Source organism: Peromyscus eremicus, chromosome 1 (genome assembly GCF_949786415.1).
Source record: "Peromyscus eremicus chromosome 1, PerEre_H2_v1, whole genome shotgun sequence".
Classification (NCBI taxonomy): Eukaryota; Metazoa; Chordata; class Mammalia; order Rodentia; family Cricetidae; genus Peromyscus; species Peromyscus eremicus.
Genome location: NC_081416.1, coordinates 153,786,374 through 153,808,281, shown reverse-complemented (window position 1 = coordinate 153,808,281; position 21,908 = coordinate 153,786,374). Strand labels below are relative to the sequence as shown.

The 21,908-nt window shown below is 46.3% G+C and overlaps 1 protein-coding gene across 1 annotated transcript; it reads left to right on the top strand.

The window, feature by feature from the left end:
• Positions 1–15,441: 15,441 nt before the first annotated feature.
• Positions 15,442–20,136, top strand: Tshz3 (teashirt zinc finger homeobox 3). Its single transcript, XM_059253375.1, has one exon. It carries the CDS (start codon positions 15,647–15,649, stop codon positions 18,857–18,859), a length of 3,213 nt encoding a protein of 1,070 aa, XP_059109358.1. The 5' UTR covers positions 15,442–15,646; the 3' UTR covers positions 18,860–20,136.
• The last annotated feature ends 1,772 nt before the right edge of the window (positions 20,137–21,908 follow it).

The following is a 21,908-nucleotide window of genomic DNA, read 5'->3' as shown; positions in this document are numbered from 1 at the left end:
AAGTAGTGTGCCACAGAGTCACATCCCCCAACCTCTGTGGGATTTCTCCCTGGTGCTATAATAGTTTTTTTTCACTGCTGTATAATAGTCTGTCATGGTGATATGCCCCATCCTACTCTTGATGAAGTTCCTTCCAGTTTCTTGCAGTTTATGATGAAGCTTCCCAAAGAATGTCATTTTACCATGTGCCAGATGTGTGTACTTCTGCTGGGGATACATCTGGGCATGAACTTGCTGGATGACTGAGTACATATTTATGTAACTTTCTAGACAATGTCCCACATTTTTGCCAAGTGCTCGGGATAAATTGTACTTCTGCAACTAAGTCAGAGAGTTCTATTTTTCTGTCTCCCCAAATGCTTTATCACCTTATCCTGTCTTATCACTATATTCCATGTAAGCATATGTCATGCTGTTAGCTTGTTTGTTCACTTAGGGTTGCCTTAGAAATGTTGATAATGCCAAGCAGTGGTGGCACATGCCTTTAATCCCAGCAAAGGCCAATCTACAAAGTGATTTCCAGGACAGCTAGAGCTATACAGAGAAATCCTGTCTCAAAAAACAAAACAAAACAAAATGTTGATAAATGACCCTAAGACCTAAATGGCTGCCCTCTTTTGCCCGTACACAAGGGTTTCCGTGCTACAGATTCCTAGATGAATCAGAGCACAAATGCTTCTAGTCTTGATATGTAATGCACAGTACCCTCCACAAAAAGGCTGCAGTGGGAAAGCATGTTCCCGTGAGGCCAAACTGGTGTTAGTGTTTACTTCCTCTCCTCCTGCTCCTTTCCTTTCTTCACCACTCCCTCCTCCTCTCCCCTTCTCTTCCTCCTCTCCTCTTCCTCCTCTTCATCATCTTCCCTTTCCCCCCACCCCTCCATAAAGTATGGACAGTTCCTGAGTTAGGAAACACCTAACTTAAACTAAATAAATGTTAATCTAAATTTTTGAGGCAGGATATTTTTTTAAAAATACACTGCAATGCACCAACCAGTGGATATTATTTATACACTGACTTGGAGATACTCATTTTATTGAGTAAAAAGGAGGTTAGCATATACATGTCAATAAAAATTGCAAATGATTTGGATCTATGAAACCTTGCTTTGGTTTCTTTAAACTAGCTAGGGAGATTTCATTATGATCCATATAAGTAGTGGTCTCAAGTGAGACTTGCTTAAGTGCTGACTGAGTACTGACTGGGTGCTGACTGAGTACTGACTGGGTACTGGCTGAGTGTTGAGTGAGGAGAATGGTGTTAACCAGGTGCCCAATGAGGTCTGACTGGATGCTAGATTATTGCTTAATGCTCTCTACATATTATGCGTGCTAGGTAAGTATAGGGTAAAATCTAGGTGAGTCTGATTAGTACAGATTTGACCAGGGCTGGTTGAGTATTGGCTGAGCACTAGGTAAGGGCCAGCTGAGTACTAGATCAGAGCTAAGTGAAGGTAGTTAATACTGGACCATGGCTGACTGAGGACTTGGTCAGGGCTGTCTAATCCTTGCGCAGCGTTAGCTACCATGCTTATGTTTGATGGAGAGAGAGCAGAGCTGGGCTTCTCTGGAGTCATAGTAAGAGCGTTCCCTTCAGAGTTTTTATCTGGTTATAAGATGAGGACTCATGAGATACACTTGTATTTTTGACTTTCTGCTCTGTTAAATGGAAGCAGAGCTCCATGAAGAGGTGTCCAGAAGGACAGGGGTACTCCTAGATCCTCGGTCCCACACTCCACAGTAATCCAGGAAATAGAAACTTCTGCTCAAGGTGGCTCTTGGTTTATGGTCACCATCAGCAGAACTATTTGAAATCCACCTGAAGTCACTAAGGATGGTTAGAATGCCAGGTGGTAAGAATGGCACAGACATAAGAAGTTCTTTTGTGGAGAGACACAATACATGTACTGTAACTCTATGTGAGAGGTCAGTACCAAGAGAAATGCACAGAAATCATACTGATGATAATTCCCTGTTTTACGAGAATTTAGAGTGTAGAGAGGACTTCCCATCCATGTGTCATCCCTGAGATTAAAAGAGGTCACTTCCAGAAAGAAGGGAGAAATGACTTTCTAGGGGCTGTGGAATGATCTGGATCTTGAAGAACAGGTAGACAGGTGGGAGAACATGAAAAGATCAACATTATATGTAAAGTGTAAGAAACAGCACAAGGCAAGGCAAGGCCAAGGAACATTATCAGATTGTAGCATGAGTCTGTGGAGTGGAGCAGTGGAAGACAAAAACTGGAAGATGACTGTGCTTCTAGTTCAGCCCCTGCCTAGAATCCCCCAGTGAGGGTTTGGGGGTGTGGCTCAGTGGTAGAGCCCCTACCTAGAATCCCCCAGTGAGGGGCTAGGGTGTGGCTCAGTGGTAGAGCCCCTAACTAGAATCCCCCAGTGAGGGGCTGGGGTGTGGTTCAGTGGAAGAACACCTGTCTAGAAACCCCCAATGAGGGGCCAGGGGTGTGACTCAGTGGTAGAGCTCCTGCCTAGAATTCCCCAGTGAGGGGCTGGGGTGTGGCTCAGTGGAAGAACACCTGTCTAGAATCCCCAAGTGAGGGGTTGGGGGTGTGGCTCAGTGGTAGAGCCCCTGCCTAGAGTGAGGATCTGGGCATGTGGCCCAATGCAGGGCACTTGCATAGTAAGCACAGTGCCCTATGTTCCAGACCTAGAAGAAAGAAAAAGAAAACTTCTAAGTTGTAGCATGGAACTTGATTATGTGGAACTCTAAATGTCAAACCAAGATACTTGTACTGTTAATATACTCCTTTAATGCCCCTGTGGTCTGTGTAACAAAGGCCATCTTGATCATGTAAAAAAATAAATAAATAAAGGCTGTGACTCTGACACATTCATTTTAATAGGTTCTTATTCCTAACGTAAGCATTTGCAGTATTTAATTGTGTCCATTACATATTGGATGAATGGATGGATGCATAAGTGGGTGGATGGATGAATGGACAGATGGGTGAATAAATAGGATCAACAGATGATAGTAGATAGATGGATTGATAGGTGATTGAATGAATAAAAGGGAGTGGATGAATAGGTGAGTGAATGTGTGAGTAGACAAATGTGTTGCATAAATCAGTTGCCTTCTTTTCCGTGTAAATCTTAATTCCTGCTTGCTGCGAGCCATCCGTTTACCGTTTTTATAGACACAGCCCTTCGATGTTAGAGGGAAAAGCCAGTGAGTCCCAGTGAGAGTGGAGTTGTACATATATAGCCACTTTGAAAATGCCCATTTCAAGGACTGGCTCCCAATTCCCCAACCCATTGCCCAGTTGCCAGCTGTGCTTTTCTTGAGATTTACGACTGTCAACTGTGTAGGCAGTTGAGCTGCCTTATTGAAGACTACAGGTTACTCATGAAACACACTCTGTTTTGCCTCCACAGGCTCCCATACGCCAACTGCAGGTGTGTGGAACACAGAGCCTTGATTAACGTTGACCACTTGGTGTGCAGCAGCAGAAGTCCAACCATCCATAAAAATCCACCCAGCTTCTATTCCACCAAGAAGAGAGAATTCTTTCTTAATGTGAAGTTGCCCTAAGTGGTTGGCTCCATCATGTTAGGGGTCACCTCCTTGCTCATGGAATAGAGGTAGAGGGATGTAGGAGTAGGGCTGAGAGTTTGTGGTTTTGATTTTACTCTAGGAGAGAAGAAATGTGAAACTACATTGAGCTGAGAAAAAGGCAGTGTGGAAGGCCAGCAGGAATGTTCATCTCTCTGTCCATTCTTGCCACAGCTTATCCTGACACCAGGAGCCATATAAGCTGGTAGACCATCACTGGCCACCAGGTTTAACCAAATGGCATCAACCAGACCCCTCCCCCCACTGCAGGTTGGTTACATTCATGGCTCCACTGTGTCAAGCGTATTAAAGTGCTACTGTGGGACCCAGAGGTAAGGATACAGACACCTTAGCCAAATGTCATGGCATACCACTGTTGGTTAGATGATTGGGTAGAGGGTGGGCTTGACGCCAAAGACAAAGCTAACTTAGATGGTTCCTAAACTGGCTGTTCATTCACTGCCCTTTATCTAAAGATTTGCCAAAGGTAACTGTAGAAGCACATGGAAGATCCTTGTCTCATTTTGAGATGGGCAGGCTGCCTTCCCTTTTGGATCTTGGAAAGCCTCCAAGCTGCCAGGCCTCCTCTTACTCCTAGTTCTGTGCCTTAGAAGGGGAGGAAGGCCATTCTGAGCAGGGACCTCTGATGCTGCCACTGTGGCAAGATTCTAGAGATACAAGCCCTGCATATGACTGCAGCTCTCCTGCTTTCATGTTGAAATATTATTTTAAAGGACTTTAATGTGCATTAATTATCCAAAACAATAGATTCCTCTGTGACATTTTCATGTGTCTATATAATGTACTCTGATCATATCCATCCTCTCTTGTCCCTCCTCCCCCGTTCTTACTGGTTACTTTCCTCTTCCCTGACTCTTCATCTTCTATTTTCTTCTCTGCCTCTCTCCTCTTACAGTCTAGATTCTACATTTGAGAGAAAACATGCAGTACTTGTCTTTCTGAGTCTGGCTTATATCACTTAGCACGGTGATCTCTGGTTCCATATACTTTCCTGGAAATGACCCATTTTCTTTCTTTGTGCCTGAATAATATTCCACTCTGTATATATATACCACATTTCCTTTCTCCATGCATCCACTGGCAGGCCCCTAGGCTGATTCCCCAACTTGGAATTGTGAGAAGAGCCTCATTCAGCACAGACGAGTAGGTGCCTCTGTAGTTTGCTGACTTAGATGCCTCTGGAGATATTCAGGAGCTAGCCTCTAATTTTCTGCCATATCTGGAGGAGCAACTCCAGGTCTGGAGCAGCGGGGAGTTTCCCCCATGGGAAAGTGTCTTTGGAGGAGAGGTGTCCTTGTTCTACTAAGCAGCAGTGGACTGTAATGACTGCAACAGCCTCCCATCACCCTGGCTGTGCCGGAGTGACATGGCCTTACACACACTACCTTCCCTTGCCAATCAAGTAATGTTCTGCTTTTCTTGGCCTGGAAGCAGTCCTGCTCTGTTAACACAGTGGTCCCCACCCGAATGAGCCTCCGCCGTGCACATTACATCAAATTAACATGTACGAAATTAATATTCCTGACCTTGCTAGTGGGGAGAACCATCAATCTAAGGGAGGTTGTCATCCCAGTGTGGCCAGCCTTCTGGAGAAGGCCTCTCGATTATAACTCAGCCACGTGCCCTTCCCTGTAAAGTCAGGCCATGCCCTTCCCTCAGGCCTGGCTTGGGACCCTGGGATTTTCTCCTGTTTTCTGGGGACCTCCACACTGAGTGTCAATGCTTGCAAGACCCTTGGTCCTCCTGATATCTTCCCTTTGTCTTAAGTGGCCATGGTGACTTCCATTATTCTTAACAGCTTCTAGGTGTCTTTATGTGACTCTAGGTGTCCAGGTGGATGCACAGAGAACACCCATAGTCTCTGTTGAACTGTGACCTCCTTGGTCCAAGCATAAACTCTCATTCTCCAGAACAATTTGTTTTTCTCTCCATTTCATATTTATTAACCTGTCAAATAGCCAACAGGTAGCCGCATCCCCTTGGTATTACATGTTTAGCCAGGCCCACTTCTGCTATATCCCTTGATTTCTTTTGGCCACCTCTTCACTCTCTATTTATCCCCCCAGTGCTAGCGATTCCTGCACATTAGGCTAGGTCTCTACCACTGAGCCGTGCCACTAATCCCATATTGGTGAATCCTAGGTAAGGATTCTATTCTTGAATCACATCCCCAGCCCCTCACAGAAGGATTCTAGGCAGGTGCTCTCCATTGAGCCATGCCCCGAGTTTCTCACTGGGAGATTCTAAGCAGGGGCTGTACCACTGAGCCACGCTCCCAGCCCTTCCCTGGGGGGTTCAAGGAAAGTGCTCTACCACTGAGCCTCACCCCTAGCCCTATTCCCTTTCACTCTTGATCTTTGAGCCCTCTCCCAGTCAGCAGACAGAAAGAGATCCCTTTGTGTTAAGTGTCAAGAGCCTGGGGTTGCCGGGGTGTAGGGTGGGGTGGGGTGTATGTGTCAGTGTTTGGCCAATGTTAACCTAGCACTGAATGCTAGCTCTTGCCTCTTCATATCTCCAAAGCTCTTGGGTCTGGGCTCTTCAGACATCTGAGGAGAGTTCCTAAGTCCTGAATCAGCCTGCAGTAGATATTTACCTGCAGTAGGTAAATGCTATGATTCGCACCCCGCACCCTGAGGGGGCATCATCATGAAGCATGCAACACTCTTATGCAGTAGAACCCCATGTAAAAATAACTCAGAGGGCACACAGCCTCCAGTACTTAGAGCAATCTTCACAAGGCATAAATTCTTGCATCAGCTCCATCTGTCCATCTTTGTGCTCATGGTTAGATTTAGGTGGGAGTTTCTGAGGACTTTGAACTTTTTAACCGCGCCCCCACCCCCACAGAGATGACTCAAGGTAGGAAGTATTCTGACAAGGGATCTGAACTCAGCTTACAGGATGCAGTCTGACTGGCAGCTGGGGACTGAGGGGACAGGTCTAGGTGTCCAAAGTGCCTTCTTGAAGCACTGACTGACCTCTTGCTGAGAAAGTACTGGCAATTCTCTGGCAGTACCCAAGCAGTATTGCTATTGGGTAGAGCTGAACTTGGCCACTGTGTTAGCCTCTTCCTTGCTGGAAGTCCCACAGATGGGCTGGAGTCATTGGAAAACACATGTGAGGTCAAATGTAGTAGGCTTCAGCATGAGGTCAACTCTAGTAGGCTTCACTGCCTCCTTCCTTGTCCTTCAGTTCTCTGCCTTCCTTCCCTATGGCCTTCATCTTAAGGCTTCTCTGGAAAGGCAGCAAGGCCTGAGTGGTGGCTTTGAGAGATCCATTCAAGGCCCTACAGGAGGGTGCTGAGCCCAGAGCTGGTCCAGGACCAAGCTTGTCCTGGACGCTTCCATGGAAAGCAGTTGGTACACTGTGTAGTTGGTACACTGCACTTGAAGAGGCCCATTAGCTTGGGAAAGCACCTAGGTTCATGCATCATTGAGTCTTTCGTGGGACCCAGGAGATGACTTTGGACAATTTGATGTCCATTCTGCTTGCTCTCTCTTGTTCATGATGAAGAATATGCACCTCAGAGACTAGAAGGCAGCCAGCCTGGGGCAGAATACGTGCTAAAAGTCAGGTCTACATTGCTGTGACTTGGCACAGTTTCATAGAAGAAAATGCAGTGTAGAAATGCCAGCAGTAGTGGCTGATCCTCTCCAGGTCCAGGCTTTTGAACATTTCTCTCACATATTTCCTGGAGCTCTACTCTGATGTGAGCCCCTGGGAGAGGTGTCCCTGTAGGCAGTCAGTAGTGATTCAGACACCTACTGATGACATTGGCATCTTTGCTTGCCCATTCACTTCCTCTAACAGTAGGACTTAGAGACTCATGGAGGCTTTAACATTGCTTTTAAGTTTGATCTGTGATCCATGACACAGACTTATGTATATGAGTCCCAAAGAGCCCAATAGCTGTCCAATTTTAGGCATGTCCCTGGCATCTTCTGAACAGTTCCATGTCACCAATATGACCACAGAAGAGGCTAGGTTTTTTGAGGCCACTGTGGCCTCCTCTACGCTCAGGAGATATCAGAATGCCTTCTTTGCTCAGGATGGCATAGGTAAATCTCTGAGGATTTCTTTCCACCTCCCTAGTACTGCCTAGCACATGCTAGGGAAATGTGTACTATCTAGCTACATCCCCTGCCCTCTTTGCCCTATTTAATTTGAGACAGGATCTCAATTGAATTTTCCCAGGCTAGCCTTGAACTCATTCTGTGGTTCAAGCAGGACTATAGTTGAATTCCTCCTGCCTTGACCTCAGGAGTACCTCCAGAGTTGTGCCTCCACACTTGGCTTCTGCTTCTCTGTTGCTGTGGTCATCAGTCTACCGAGTGGTCAACCCTTAGCTGGTCACACCTTTAAGGAGGAAAACTGGGAACTCATAGAAGATGGACAAAAAGATCCCCAACCTTGGAATTGACCCCTGGTTCTCTCTTGGGGCCTCATTTCCATGGCCACCTTGGTGGCTACCCTTGTAGCCAGCTCTGTCTACACCAGAATTCCAAACTCTTGGCCCATCACCATTTTACAGCCTTTTGTATTAAGGTGATCTCAAGCTTGCATCCTGTCTCATGTCCATCATGTCTTACTCCTTCCTGCCCTGACCACCTCCAAGCCCACTCCATCTGCCTGGCCTATCTTTTCTTCTTCACTTCATCTTCTCATTGTTCCCCCTTCACTCCTTCCTGAGCCTCTCAAGGCACTGCCCTTCAGCTTCACCCTTGCATCCTTGTCAATCAGCCCTGGGCAACGGTGTGGAGCAGATGCAATCTGAGCAGCCATGGGAACAGCTTGTAAGGCACTGTGTCCGGGTTCTCGAGTTCTAACTTCACAACCTTTATGTCAGCCCTAAATATGCTCCCATGTACAGGGCAACTTGTAATCATTTCTAGGAACAAGGCACAGCCCTTTCCTCTCTTCCCAGCTGTACCCACCCCCGCCCACCTGTCTACCCACAGCCTTTGTGGCCTGAGTGCCCAGACCTAAGCTCTTGCCCCTTCACCTTGGGGTAAGCTCATTAACAATGTGATGAAGTAATTTCCACTTACCCAGAAAGAAGTTCTAGTGTTCCTCAGCTTGCTATTTATATTTATATTATTTATATGAAGTACATTAATTTCCTTTTTACACAAAGGTAGAGTTTAGCCAAGGGTGATACATACTGTTGAGAGGATTCCTGCCTCTTTCCCTTCATATGGCTATGGTGGGCCTGCTCTTTACCCTTGGACACATCCACCAATCCTTCAGCCCTCCTGGATGGGAAGGGGTGGGGTCCTTGGAAGTATTACGCTCTGCATTCCAGCATACACTCACTCCCACACCCTTTTGGGATTGGGCTTTTTCACAGTCCAGACCCAGGGTCTGGGCCTTGGGGTCAGAAATAGCTCAGTTTAATTCTTTGAAAATCACGTTTAGGAAAAAAAAAAAAAACCTGCCAATTTCTTCATCCCTTCCCATGACCTTTGGAAAGATCAGAGGCAAGGAATATGAGACCCTTCTGTCTGGTCCACATAGTAGACTGGGGCATTGTTTCCTTTGTGGCTTGCCCTTCCAGGAGTGTGGGTAATTGGGCTTTAAAAGATGCTTACAAATGTAAGCCTCTTTCTCAGGAATGTTCTTTTACCTGTGTCCCATTTGGTTCCACTTGGCAGGGTTCTACTGTTCAAGCTACCATTTAACCCAGCAGTCAAGTGCCTTGTGTCTTTCCACACTGTGTTTTTGCTTGTGGAATAGAGCAAATGGGAGTTGGATATGGGTCAGGAAACTGGCAAGGCAGCTTGACTATCCTCATGAAGAGAGGCCATCAACCAAGTGACTTGGGAAAACATGAAATGCAGGTGCTCCATCCCCAAGTCCACCCCTTACTTGTAAGTCTCTGCCCACTCCTAAGTTTTTCTTTGCTTCTTGTATAGCAGTAGTTAGTTGGGATGGAAGTCCCCTCACCCTCATAGTCCAGCTGTATCTGCTGTTGGAGCTGGCAGCAAAGTTCAGTCTTATGAAGCAGAAAGGCCTGATAATGCATCCGTGTCAGTCACACTCAGAGAGCAGATCCAGAAAGGACTTAGCATCATACCCTAGCATATCTCCTTCCTGGGACTGACTCGAATCTGGACCCACCTTAGTTAGTTAGCTACTGAGGGGGTTGGAAGAAGTCAACTGTAATGTTCCTTTGTGACTCCTGTGGATAGAGGTTGAGTGGCCACTGTGATCTGAGCCATGGTATGCAAATGATTTAAAGTTGTCTACCATAGATTTATAGATCTTTCCTGTGACAGTGTAAGAAGTGGTGGGGCCACTAGGAAGTTGGCTTAGAGGGAGGTCCTTAAGTTTGCCCTCAGGTCAAATTAGGGTTGTTCTTGTGGGATCTTGCATTAGTCCTTGTGGGAGTTGATGTTGGAAGAGCACATGGCCCTGAGGTGTTCTCTGCCGTCCTGTTCTAAGATGTGACCTTTCCCTCCACATAGATGCCTGTTATTTTGTCATGGAGCCCTTGCAAAGGCAGCAATGGGCAGTTTGGATCCAAGACTTCTGAACCTATGAGCTGAGCACATCCTTTCCTTTATCGAATTAGCCCTTCTTGGGTATTTTGTTAAATAACAGAAAACTGACTAACACAGCCAGACACTAGGGCCATGTAGCAGACATCTGGAACGGTGAGTTTGGGTTGTGTGGGCATGGTCTTGACCTCATGGAGTTGACATAGCACCTGGCTACAGAGCAGTGATGCAAGTGGGAACTGGGGGGGACAAAAGCTGTCTGTTTCATCCCCCCAGAGATGGGCTTCCACCTCATGTCTCCATCTTGGGAGGCAGCAGTGAGCAGGGGGGCAGTTAGGAATGAGAGATCCTGCCACATCCTAGAGGTCCAGAAAAACTGGAAGGAAACAAGAACAAAGTAGGGGGAGGTTCTTGGGGGCACTTTGAGGAATTTGGGTTTTTGTCTGAGGCCAGCAAGGAGCATTGAGGGTGTACTGCAGGTGAGATGTGAGCAGTCAGCTGTTTTGTTACAGTCCTGGTGGCTTCTGTTTCTACTAGATCGAAGGGTATGGAGTGAGGAGGAAGACATGCTGGTGTCTGCACCAGGATGGGAGGGGGCAGAGACATATCCAATCCTGTTACCAAGGCTGTTAATACCACTCCATGCAGCTGGCAGTGACCTCAGGGTAACCTCTTCCCAGATGAGACCCATGCTGGCCTACTGTGAGTTGACTGGATGCAAGAATTCAGATAAGGGTGTTCATAAAGTTAAACAGCAATGGAAGAGTCAAATAAGTCTACAAGAGAATGACAGGACATTCTCAGGCTGTCCTTCCTGTCCCGTGTTGGGACAGCACCCACATCAGAAAACCTAATCTACACAGACAGTGACTGAAGCCACCAATGTCCTCTTCTGATTTACTGAATCCAGGGTATTATCTGTCCCAAAATCCAGAAGTAATTCTTCTGTGAAACCAGACTTTTCATGTTTGATTCCATCCAAAGAAGAAAAGACTGTGGCATGGCATAGTGGTCCAAGCCTGCAGTCCCAACACTGGGAGGCTGAGGATCCTGAGTTGGAGGCAGCTACAGAGCAAGAATCTAGCTTTAAAAAAGGAGGAGATGGGGGAGGAAAGGACTGGAGAGATGGCTTAGCCATTAAGAACACTGACTGCTTTTCCAGAGGATCCAGATTCAGCTCTCAACTCATAACCACCCATAACTCTAGTTCCAGTGGATCCAATGCCCTCTTCTGGCCTCTACAGGCACAAGGTGTGAATGTGGTAGATAGACATACATTGCAAGCAAAATAAAAAGTACACATAAAAAATAAAAATAAATAATGTTTTAAAGAAGTGGAATGATTTTTGCCCTGCATATACAAGGCCCTGGGTTTGATGATCCCCAGCACGAAGGAAAAAATGGACTAGGTAAAGCCTGCTACTTGATTTTCTTTTTAATTGTGTGTATATATGGGAGGGTGGATGGGTATGTATGCGCACACGCAAGAGTGCAGATGCCCACAGAAGACAGAAGTGTCTGGATGTTCTTCTGAGTTGCCTGCTATGGGAACCAGAAACTGAACTCGGGTTCTCTTCAAGGGCAGTATTCACTGTTAACCACTAAGCCATCTCTCCTGCCCTCAGACAGCATTTATGAAAATTCAATTCTTAACTCTTTGCTCACAAAAGTCTTAAAACACAGAAATGGAGACAAGGACCTTACAGGTCACTGTACTGGTGCACCATATTATACACACAGGGAAACTGAGGCTGGGAGGGGAAAGGCTATTTCTCTTAGGACAGCAGCTTTCTTGTTTGTGGAGTGAGTGGATATTCTCACCCTTCAGCCCCTCTGCCACTCCTCTTACCTATTTCCACTCTTAATTTTTTTTATTTTTTTGAGACAGGGTCCAAATAGAACAGGCTAACCTTGAACTCAGCATATTGCTGGGCTCTCAAGGTTTTAAACTCAATGATCAAGAGCATGTGACATCCTCAGAGGAGTAGATTGCACAACACAGCAATGCCTGTTCTCAGGCATCCATTATTATGTGGAGGAAGAATCCATGGTCAGTATCTTCGTCTTAGTCTCAGGAAATATTCCCCACTGTTGGGTCTGAACCCATTGGTCTTTTGCTAGGTAGTGAGTGAGGTTCCTGGCACAAAAGTGTGCCAATATGCATATAAGAACTCTTACAAGCCTGGACAAGGCTGGAGCTAAAGTGTGTGGGAGGACAGATCTCCCAAGAACCCAGACCTTTCTGGCATAGGAGCTTGTTCCTTTTTCTCAGGGCTGAATTTTGCTCCCATCAGGGAGTTTGGCCATGCTTTCTTTTCAATACTAATATCCTTCTCGTTCATCAGACTGATGATGCTCCGATACTATTGTCCATCTCAAAGAGCGTATTAAGAGTGTGTTGGGGACCAGCCCATGGTAGGAACTTGTCACATCAACAATGATGCATGTAAATAGGATTTCAAATGGCCACACATTCATCGAGGGCATGGGAGCCAGGCAAGTTCTGAAACAAATGCTCATTTTCTCCATATCATTCATGTCCACTGTTGACTTCTCCTGGTTCTTGATGTCTTGCAATGACTATTTTCTGTGGACTATTTCCTCTCCCATTCTTAATTCTGTGCAAGCTCCAGAATAGAAGCAATGGCCTGGTGTGTGGTGTTCAGACTTAAGATCGTGGCGCTGAAGTGCCTGTCCATGAGACAAGGACTTTGATTGCCACATTTATTCTTTTCTCACTGTTGGGACAGAATTTCCCAGCAGAAGCAATCTAAGGGAGGAAAGGCATATTTGGCTGTTTTGGGGGGGCTACCATTTCATCATGGTGGCAAGAATGGAGAGAGTCTGGCCACACCTTGCCAGGCAGGAAGCAGAATGCTAAAGCCAGAACTGAAACAGATCCTCACCTTCAAAGCCTGATCCCAGGAATCTACTCTGCTGACTAGGTTACAGTCTCAGGCCACAACTTTCTAAAACCAGCAAAGGACCAAGTTTTGAAGAAACATTAGTTTGTCAAGGGCATTGCACATTCAGGTCATAGCAGCATCTGTCCCCATCTGTGTCCCCAGCCTCCCTTTAGGTCCCTGGCAGCAACACAGGCCATGTGTCTTTCTCATCCCAGACCGCCCTGTAGAATCCCTCCTTAGTGCATGGGGCCACCCAGTGAGTTTCCAGAGACTGAAACCCAATGTTCTCTTTTTAGCTGCCCTCTGCAAGGATTGTAAGAGAAATTGCAGACGCATTCAACGTCCCAGCCTCCACTGTGCTGTGTGACCAGCCCTCATCCGTTTGCCCCAGCCTAAGTGGACTCCTGAGAGACAGGGAGTCTTAAGCCAGGATAAGTCCAGGCAAATTGGAACACTTAGTCATTTGACTCCAGCCAGCCTCCCTCCAGGTTGGATCTCTGAAGTCATGCAGGAGTCAAGATTTCTAGAGTGTTCTGCAAATTGGAGAATGTTATGAGGGAGATTGTTCTTTCCTCTTTCTGTTCTAATTCATGATTCACATTCTTCACTGCTTGTAGGAAGAGTGTCCCTCAGGCTATGTGATGGTCCACTGAACTTCAACTCAGGGCCTGGTCTTAGATTCAAGACTCACCACAGCACCTCACACTGTGGCAGACCACAGCCACACACTTCTGCCAATTTCTTTTTCCTGTTTTCTTTTCGACACAGGCTCTCCCTATGTTTATCCAGACTGACCTAAAACTTGTGATCTTCCTGCCTCAGCCTCCTGAAAGCTAGGATTGCTGACAGGTGTAGGCCACCGCTCGCGTTCTCCTGGACATTTCTAAAGGGTATCCTATGGCTCACACTCAAGGTTCTTGGTTCCTACGGTGCATATAAAGAGAAGTGTCCCTTTCTCAAAGCTGGGACATGGTTCCCGTCCAAGATCCCATTACCACCACCGCTGGAGTTGCCTCCCTGCAGTTCAGCTTAGAAGTTATGGCAGTCAGAACAAATGCAGATTTGATAGTGGTCAAATAGGAAGGTAGGGCATCTGTATAGGTTCCAAAGGATCAATTCCATTTTTTTAAACTGTATTTTTCTGATGGGAAATTCACTTGGAGCACATCACTTCAGTTGTTGAATTCCATAAACAAGGCACCCCTCCCTTTTCTAAGAACTCTCTCTTTTTATCACCCTAGCAATTACTATTACTATTACTACTACCTAGCAATGCCATATCACTTACCATTGGCCTTTTGAAAGCAGCTTGTGAAGATCTCCTCATGTAGCCCTGGCTGGCCTGCAAGTGTATAGAGCAGGCTGACCCCAAACCCACCCTCTTGCCTCTGCCTCCTCAGTGCTGGAACTGCAAGTGTGTGCTACACACCCTGTATCCCTTGGTTCTTAGTTCCTGCTAGGAAACAAAGTTACCCACCCCATTCCCTTTCTCCTTTAGCTTAAAGCTGCTGCTCACGTAGGGCTGGTCACATCTCAGCGTGCACACAACCACCAAGGTATAGAATAACCCAAGAATGGAAAAATCGTACCATGGCATCCCACTGGCACAGATGCTCCCAGGGCTCTGGGCCTCCCATGGGGGTTAAGGGTTCTTCTAGGACTCCTAGCTGCTGGGCTCTGCTGTCTACCTGCTCAGGAATGCCTGCTGGATTTCCACTCCCAGTACAAGGCCTCCAAAAAGACAGAATCCCTGTAGGATCCCCATGGAGCCTGTTCTGAGTAAATATTGACAAAGTAGTCTAAAGAGCAAACACTTTGACATTTGTAAGGTCCACCAGCAGGTCTTGTATATATTTATACAGCAGGAGTGAGCTCTGCATACCAATTTTCCTGAACCTGTTCTGCTCTAATTCCATACGATGATATGTGTGTGTGGGTGGCTGAGCATGTGGGGAACAGGGCCAGCACGGGGTTGTGGCCACTCACCATCTTCGCTCCCAGGAACACTTCAGGCCCCATCCCTGGCAAAAAACTTACTCTGGACTTCTTTTAGATCTACTTTTCTAGGAAGAAGAAAAGAAGGAGAAAAGGCCACATTCCTTGGTTTTAATTTACTATAATTGATGAACTTTCTTTTTACTTGGTAAAAGTCTTATTGATGTTTTTGTACTTTATATTTATTAAAGACTGAGCCTCAAAAGTGTAATGAGTAAAAAAAAAGTGCTTGCTTAATTTAAATTGTAAGTCTGTCTGTTAAGAAATGCATTAGAGGTAGGAGAAGCATAAGACATATTAATTGACAGACAGGAACTGCTGTCTCTGAGGTTGATACAAGTAATTTATTACTTTAGAAGTGAATGCCACCTCCAGAATGTGCTTCATTAATTTCAAATTTAGTTTTAATTTCAAGCTGTTGCCCCTTGAGAAGAATAAGGTGGCAAATTATGTTTGAAGAGCAGAATTTTTTTGCTCCAAAGAAACATCATATTTTAACTATTTAATTTTACAAATAAATGTGCCCATCTCATTTGCCGAATTCCCAAGAGCCAAGAGCATATTCTAGGTATGATCAACATTGACTAATTTTTTTCTTTTTTCTCTCTCTTCCTCTTTGTTCTCACCTTCTGCTCTCTCATTCTCACCTGTGATCATGGCAGCCTATGTTTCCGATGAGTTAAAGGCAGCCGCCTTAGTAGAGGATGGCATAGAGCCTGAGGAGCAGGCGGCCGATGGAGAACCCTCAGCCAAGTACATGTGTCCAGAGAAGGATCTCAGCAAGGCCTGCCCAAGCTACCAGAACTCACCAGCTGCTGAGTTTTCCAGCCACGAAATGGACAGCGAATCTCACATCAGTGAGACCAGTGACCGGATGGCTGACTTTGAAAGTAGCTCCATTAAGAACGAAGAGGAGACCAAGGAGGTCCCGGTGCCCCTGGAAGACACAACCGTGTCGGATAGCCTGGAGCAGATGAAGGCCGTGTACAACAACTTCCTGTCCAATTCCTACTGGTCCAACCTCAACCTGAACCTGCACCAGCCCTCCTCAGAGAACAACGGGGGCAGCAGCAGCAGCAGCAGCAGCAGCAGCAGCAGCTGCGGCAGCGGGAGCTTTGACTGGCACCAGAGCGCTATGGCGAAGACCCTGCAGCAGGTGTCGCAGAACCGCATGTTGCCTGAGCCCAGCCTGTTCAGCACCGTGCAGCTATATCGCCAGAGCAGCAAGCTGTATGGCTCCATCTTCACCGGGGCCAGCAAGTTCCGTTGCAAAGACTGCAGCGCTGCCTACGACACCCTGGTGGAGCTGACGGTGCACATGAATGAGACAGGTCACTATCGCGATGACAACCACGAGACAGACAACAACAACCCCAAGCGCTGGTCCAAGCCTCGCAAGCGGTCTTTGTTGGAGATGGAAGGGAAGGAAGATGCTCAGAAGGTGCTGAAGTGCATGTACTGTGGCCACTCCTTTGAGTCTCTCCAAGACCTGAGTGTCCACATGATCAAAACTAAACACTACCAAAAAGTGCCTCTCAAGGAACCTGTCACACCTGTCACAGCCAAAATCATCCCTGCCGCTCGGAAGAAACCTTCGCTGGAGCTGGAGCTGCCTAGCTCCCCCGACTCCACAGGTGGAACCCCCAAAGCTACCCTGTCTGATACCAGTGATGCTCTGCAGAAGAACTCCAATCCTTACATCACGCCAAATAACCGGTACGGCCACCAGAATGGGGCCAGCTATGCATGGCACTTTGAGGCCCGCAAGTCCCAGATCCTCAAATGCATGGAGTGTGGAAGCTCCCATGACACACTCCAGGAGCTCACAGCCCACATGATGGTCACTGGCCACTTTATCAAGGTCACAAACTCAGCCATGAAGAAGGGGAAGCCCATCATGGAGACACCCGTCACGCCCACCATCACCACCTTGCTGGATGAGAAGGTACAGTCCGTGCCACTGGCAGCCACCACATTCACATCTCCCTCCAATACACCTGCGAGTGTCTCCCCGAAGCTGACCGTGGAAGTCAAAAAGGAAGTGGACAAGGAGAAAGTAGTCATGGATGAGAAACCCAAGGAGAAAGAGAAGACCAGTGAGGAGGAGGAGAAGTATGACATTTCTTCCAAGTACCACTATTTGACTGAAAATGACTTAGAAGAGAGCCCCAAAGGGGGGCTAGATATCCTGAAATCCCTCGAAAACACAGTGACATCAGCCATCAACAAGGCTCAGAATGGCACTCCCAGCTGGGGGGGTTACCCCAGCATCCACGCCGCCTACCAGCTCCCCAACATGATGAAGTTGTCCCTGGGTTCCTCAGGGAAGAGCACACCCCTGAAACCCATATTTGGCAACAGTGAGATCGTGTCTCCTACAAAAACCCAGACCCTGGTCTCTCCGCCCAGCAGCCAGACCTCCCCCATGCCCAAGACAAACTTTCACGCCATGGAAGAACTGGTGAAAAAAGTCACTGAGAAAGTTGCCAAAGTTGAGGAGAAGATGAAAGAACCCGAAGGCAAGCTGTCACCACCCAAGCGGGCCACGCCGTCCCCTTGCAGCAGTGAGCAGAGTGAGCCCGTTAAGATGGAAGCCTCTGGTGGTGGTGGCTTCAAAAGCCAGGAGAACAGCCCCAGCCCGCCAAGAGATGGATGCAAGGAGGGGAGCCCTGCCGCAGAGCCGGTGGAGAACGGTAAGGAGCCGGTGAAGCCCCTGAGCGGAGGGCTCAGCGGCAGCACAGCCATCATCACGGACCACCCACCAGAACAGCCTTTTGTGAACCCCCTGAGTGCCCTGCAGTCAGTCATGAATATCCACTTGGGCAAAGCCGCCAAGCCCTCCCTGCCTGCCCTGGACCCCATGAGCATGCTTTTCAAGATGAGCAACAGTCTAGCCGAGAAGGCAGCCGTGGCCACCCCACCACCCCTTCAGGCCAAGAAGGCGGACCATCTGGACCGCTATTTCTACCACGTCAACAATGACCAGCCCATAGACTTGACAAAAGGAAAGAGTGACAAAGGTTGCTCCTTAGGTTCAGGGCTTTTGTCCCCCACATCCACATCCCCAGCAACTTCCTCATCTACAGTGACAACAGCAAAGACATCTGCCGTCGTATCATTCATGTCAAACTCGCCACTGCGCGAGAATGCCTTGTCAGATATATCCGATATGTTGAAGAACTTGACAGAGAGCCACACGTCAAAATCCTCTACTCCTTCCAGCATCTCTGAGAAGTCTGACATTGACGGGGCCACCCTGGAAGAGGCCGAGGAATCGACTCCAGCACAGAAGAGGAAAGGCCGCCAGTCAAACTGGAATCCTCAGCACCTGCTCATCCTGCAGGCCCAGTTTGCAGCCAGCCTCCGGCAGACATCAGAAGGGAAGTACATCATGTCAGATCTGAGCCCCCAGGAGCGCATGCACATCTCGAGGTTCACCGGGCTCTCCATGACCACCATCAGCCACTGGCTGGCCAATGTGAAGTACCAACTTCGAAGGACAGGTGGAACAAAGTTCCTCAAAAACTTGGACACTGGCCACCCTGTGTTCTTTTGTAACGACTGTGCATCACAAATCAGGACTCCTTCCACGTACATCAGCCACCTAGAGTCACACCTGGGCTTCCGGCTACGGGACTTATCGAAATTATCCACTGAACAGATTAACAATCAAATAGCACAAACCAAGTCGCCATCAGAAAAATTGGTGACATCCTCCCCGGAGGAGGACCTGGGGACCTCCTATCAGTGCAAGCTTTGCAATCGGACCTTTGCAAGCAAGCACGCTGTTAAACTTCACCTTAGCAAAACTCACGGGAAGTCGCCAGAAGACCACCTTCTGTTTGTTTCCGAGCTGGAGAAGCAGTAGCGTTTGCTGCAGGGTGGAAATGACTGCAGAGAAATGCTGAAGGCACCTTAAAGCCCCTCTGTCTTGTTCTTGGCACATGTTCTTACGTTAACTGCAGAGGATCATTCTGGGCTGGACTGTTTGGTATAACTGTACAGTGTTTAATAGAGAGGTGCATATAATCAGCTGTTGTTACTGGTAAAATAACGAAGGTTAAAACGCAGTGCTAAGTGTTTGGAACTTTGTGTAAATGGGATTTAATTGTGAGCATCCCCTCGATGCTTCAAGCTGCATGCATTAACAGACAGTTTAATTAAGCATTTATAACGAAACCAGGCACACTTTTTCCATGAAACTTGGGTGTGCTGGCATTTCTCACCCTTTCATCTTTAGCCCTCTGAGTACTACGAAGCACTTTTGCATTAATTTGGTTAAAAAAAAAGATAATAATAAAACAAAATAATAATGAATAATAATAATGTATGAAACTCTGTTTTTAAACTCCTTACCAGCTTAGTTATAAGGAATAATAGGAACCTCCATTTATGCAGGTCTGCAGGGGTATAACACGCCTTGAAATTTAAAAGAATATTATTTTCACATTGAAACATAGATGTATATATTGTATAGATTTCAAACTCTTATGGAAAATGTGACTGGTTAAATGACCCTTTCTTTCTTGCATTTATAACAAGTGTTTTATGTACCTGCTATACTCTGGGCACAAGCCATGCCTCTGTATAGTGTATATTTCCTTATCTTTTTCTTTTTTTTAAGGTTTATGTTTTTTTTACATGCAAACGTTGTAAATTATACAGAAAATTCCACAGATAGCATTTATAAAATATACAGAAGCATTATCTCAAAGCAAGGTATGATGTTTGTTTTGCTATACGGCACATCTATATTGATAGAGGGTTCATGTTTAAATTATACATATTTATTAGCATTCTATTATCATTTGTTTTGAGGCCAGGAAATCCATCCCTGGCAGGCATCATAACTATTTTGCACATGGTTCTTAAAGGTATTTATTAGAAATTAAAGGATGCTCAAAGTAAACTCAGTGCTCAAAGGGTTAAGTCTATTCGAAAAGGAAAAAAAAAACAATTAAAAAAAAACAACAACTTGTACTGTATTTCCTGAACATTGATAAAGCCTTTAAAATGTTTGTACTGTAATCCTTTGCTTAAAAGTCATGAGGCGTTCTGTGGGACAACCACTTCCACTTATTTATAAGCCCTCTTGGTTGCTAGTTCATAATGTGGGATGCTTTTTTCTTTCTTTCTTTCTTTCTTTCTTTCTTTCTTTCTTTCTTTCTTTCTTTCTTTCTTTCTTTCTTTCTTTCTTTCTTTCTCTCTCTCCCTCCCTCCCTCCCTCTCTCTTTTTTTTTAATTTCAATCGGTAACTTTGTTTTGTTCTTCCTAATTATTCTTCCACGATCCCACACTGCAGTTTTATCTTTAGGCTTATGGAAGGTAACCCGTGGTTACCAGCTCTCCAAGCCATTCTGTTCTTCTCCATTTCTGGCAGTTAATTTGCAGAAATAACTGACAGCTGACACCATACGAGAACCTATGTATAAAATATTGGCATGTAAACACCACAGACACCGTGACACACTCTGTGCCCTGTTTTGTTGTTGACAATGGCACACCATGATGTGACTCTTCATATAACCCTTTTTTCTACGGCAGCATTAAAATTGTCTTTTTGCTATAATTTTGTGTTGCGTTCACAATTATGTCTGAGATGTGCTACGACTAACGAGCACATTAAAATTAAATTGTATGCGATCTGTTTATGACTGACTTGGTTGCTGTGTCTGCCAGGTGCTGGCAGTTGGAGGCTGCGCGTAAATCAGGGGAATTTTCGTGAACTTTGGTGTTTATAAGGAAATCGAGGAGGCTTATGTAGCATTTTCCCCTGGAATAAAAATGGGAAAGAAAGGAGAGATGCATATGAGGCTAGAACCCCGTGGGCAAGGCCTGTCATAATAAAATCTCCAGGGTCAGAGCATTCTCCTGGGCGGGTCTGGTCTCCCTTCTGCAAGCCCTATAGTGTTCCCAGGCTGAGGGGGGAGGTCTTTAGGGGATTACACCTGATAGCTTATTCTTGGTAACTTAAGATTTTCAAAGAGCAGGAAGCAGAGAAGAGACAGGCATTCGGACTTTGGGGGTCACCTGTTCTTCTCAAGTTAAAGCAGCCAGAGATAACCAGGTGGGGGAGGGGCCAGGGGGCGAGGGTAGGAAGGAAGCATTTATATGATAATCACAAGCTTTTATTGGCCCTGGCAAATCACTCCAACAAAATGCTGAGAGCATCATGTAAAACTGTAAAATACCTTTATTACTATATTCAAACTAGTCTTGCAGTTAGGCAGAATCGGAGCTCCTAACCTAGAATTATACAAATGAGAAATGTGATACATCCATGTAATACATAAAACACCTCAACTTGAAGGAAAAAAAGATACTCTTTTATTAAAAATTTAAATTAAGCCCTTTCAAAAATGTTCGGCAACACGCCCACGGGTTTTCCTGCTGTTCCCCACCCCTTTTCGTCAAGACAAGTCCAAATGTGCCATCTACTCTATTTTCTCTCGGCAATCCATCTCTCTCTCTCTCTGGGGTTTCAGAAAGAACTCCGCTGGAGTTTAAAATGGGCTTCTGGCAGATAATGGCACATGGGCTCTACTCCAACCTTGTGACTTGGGCACACAGGTAGGGCACAGCCTCAGAAGAGTCTCTTGCCTCTGGGTCCTGGATCCGCCTACTCGTTCACTACATCATGGCTAGCCCATGTCTCTCTTAAGGCTCTACCTTGAGGAAACCAAGAGACATATATGTTCCACCATGGTATCTGCTGCTGCCCTAGAACCTGGCTCAGGGGACAGAGACCCCCCCCCCCACACACACACACACCGCCACTGTGCCTTCTGCATCTCTGCATCCTGAAGCCCAGATTTCCACTCTTGAATTTTTCACAGGTTAAATATAGCATCGGTTTATTAGAATCCAAAGTCCTGCATCTAACAGATTAAACTGACAACACTCTCGTCATCACCAGG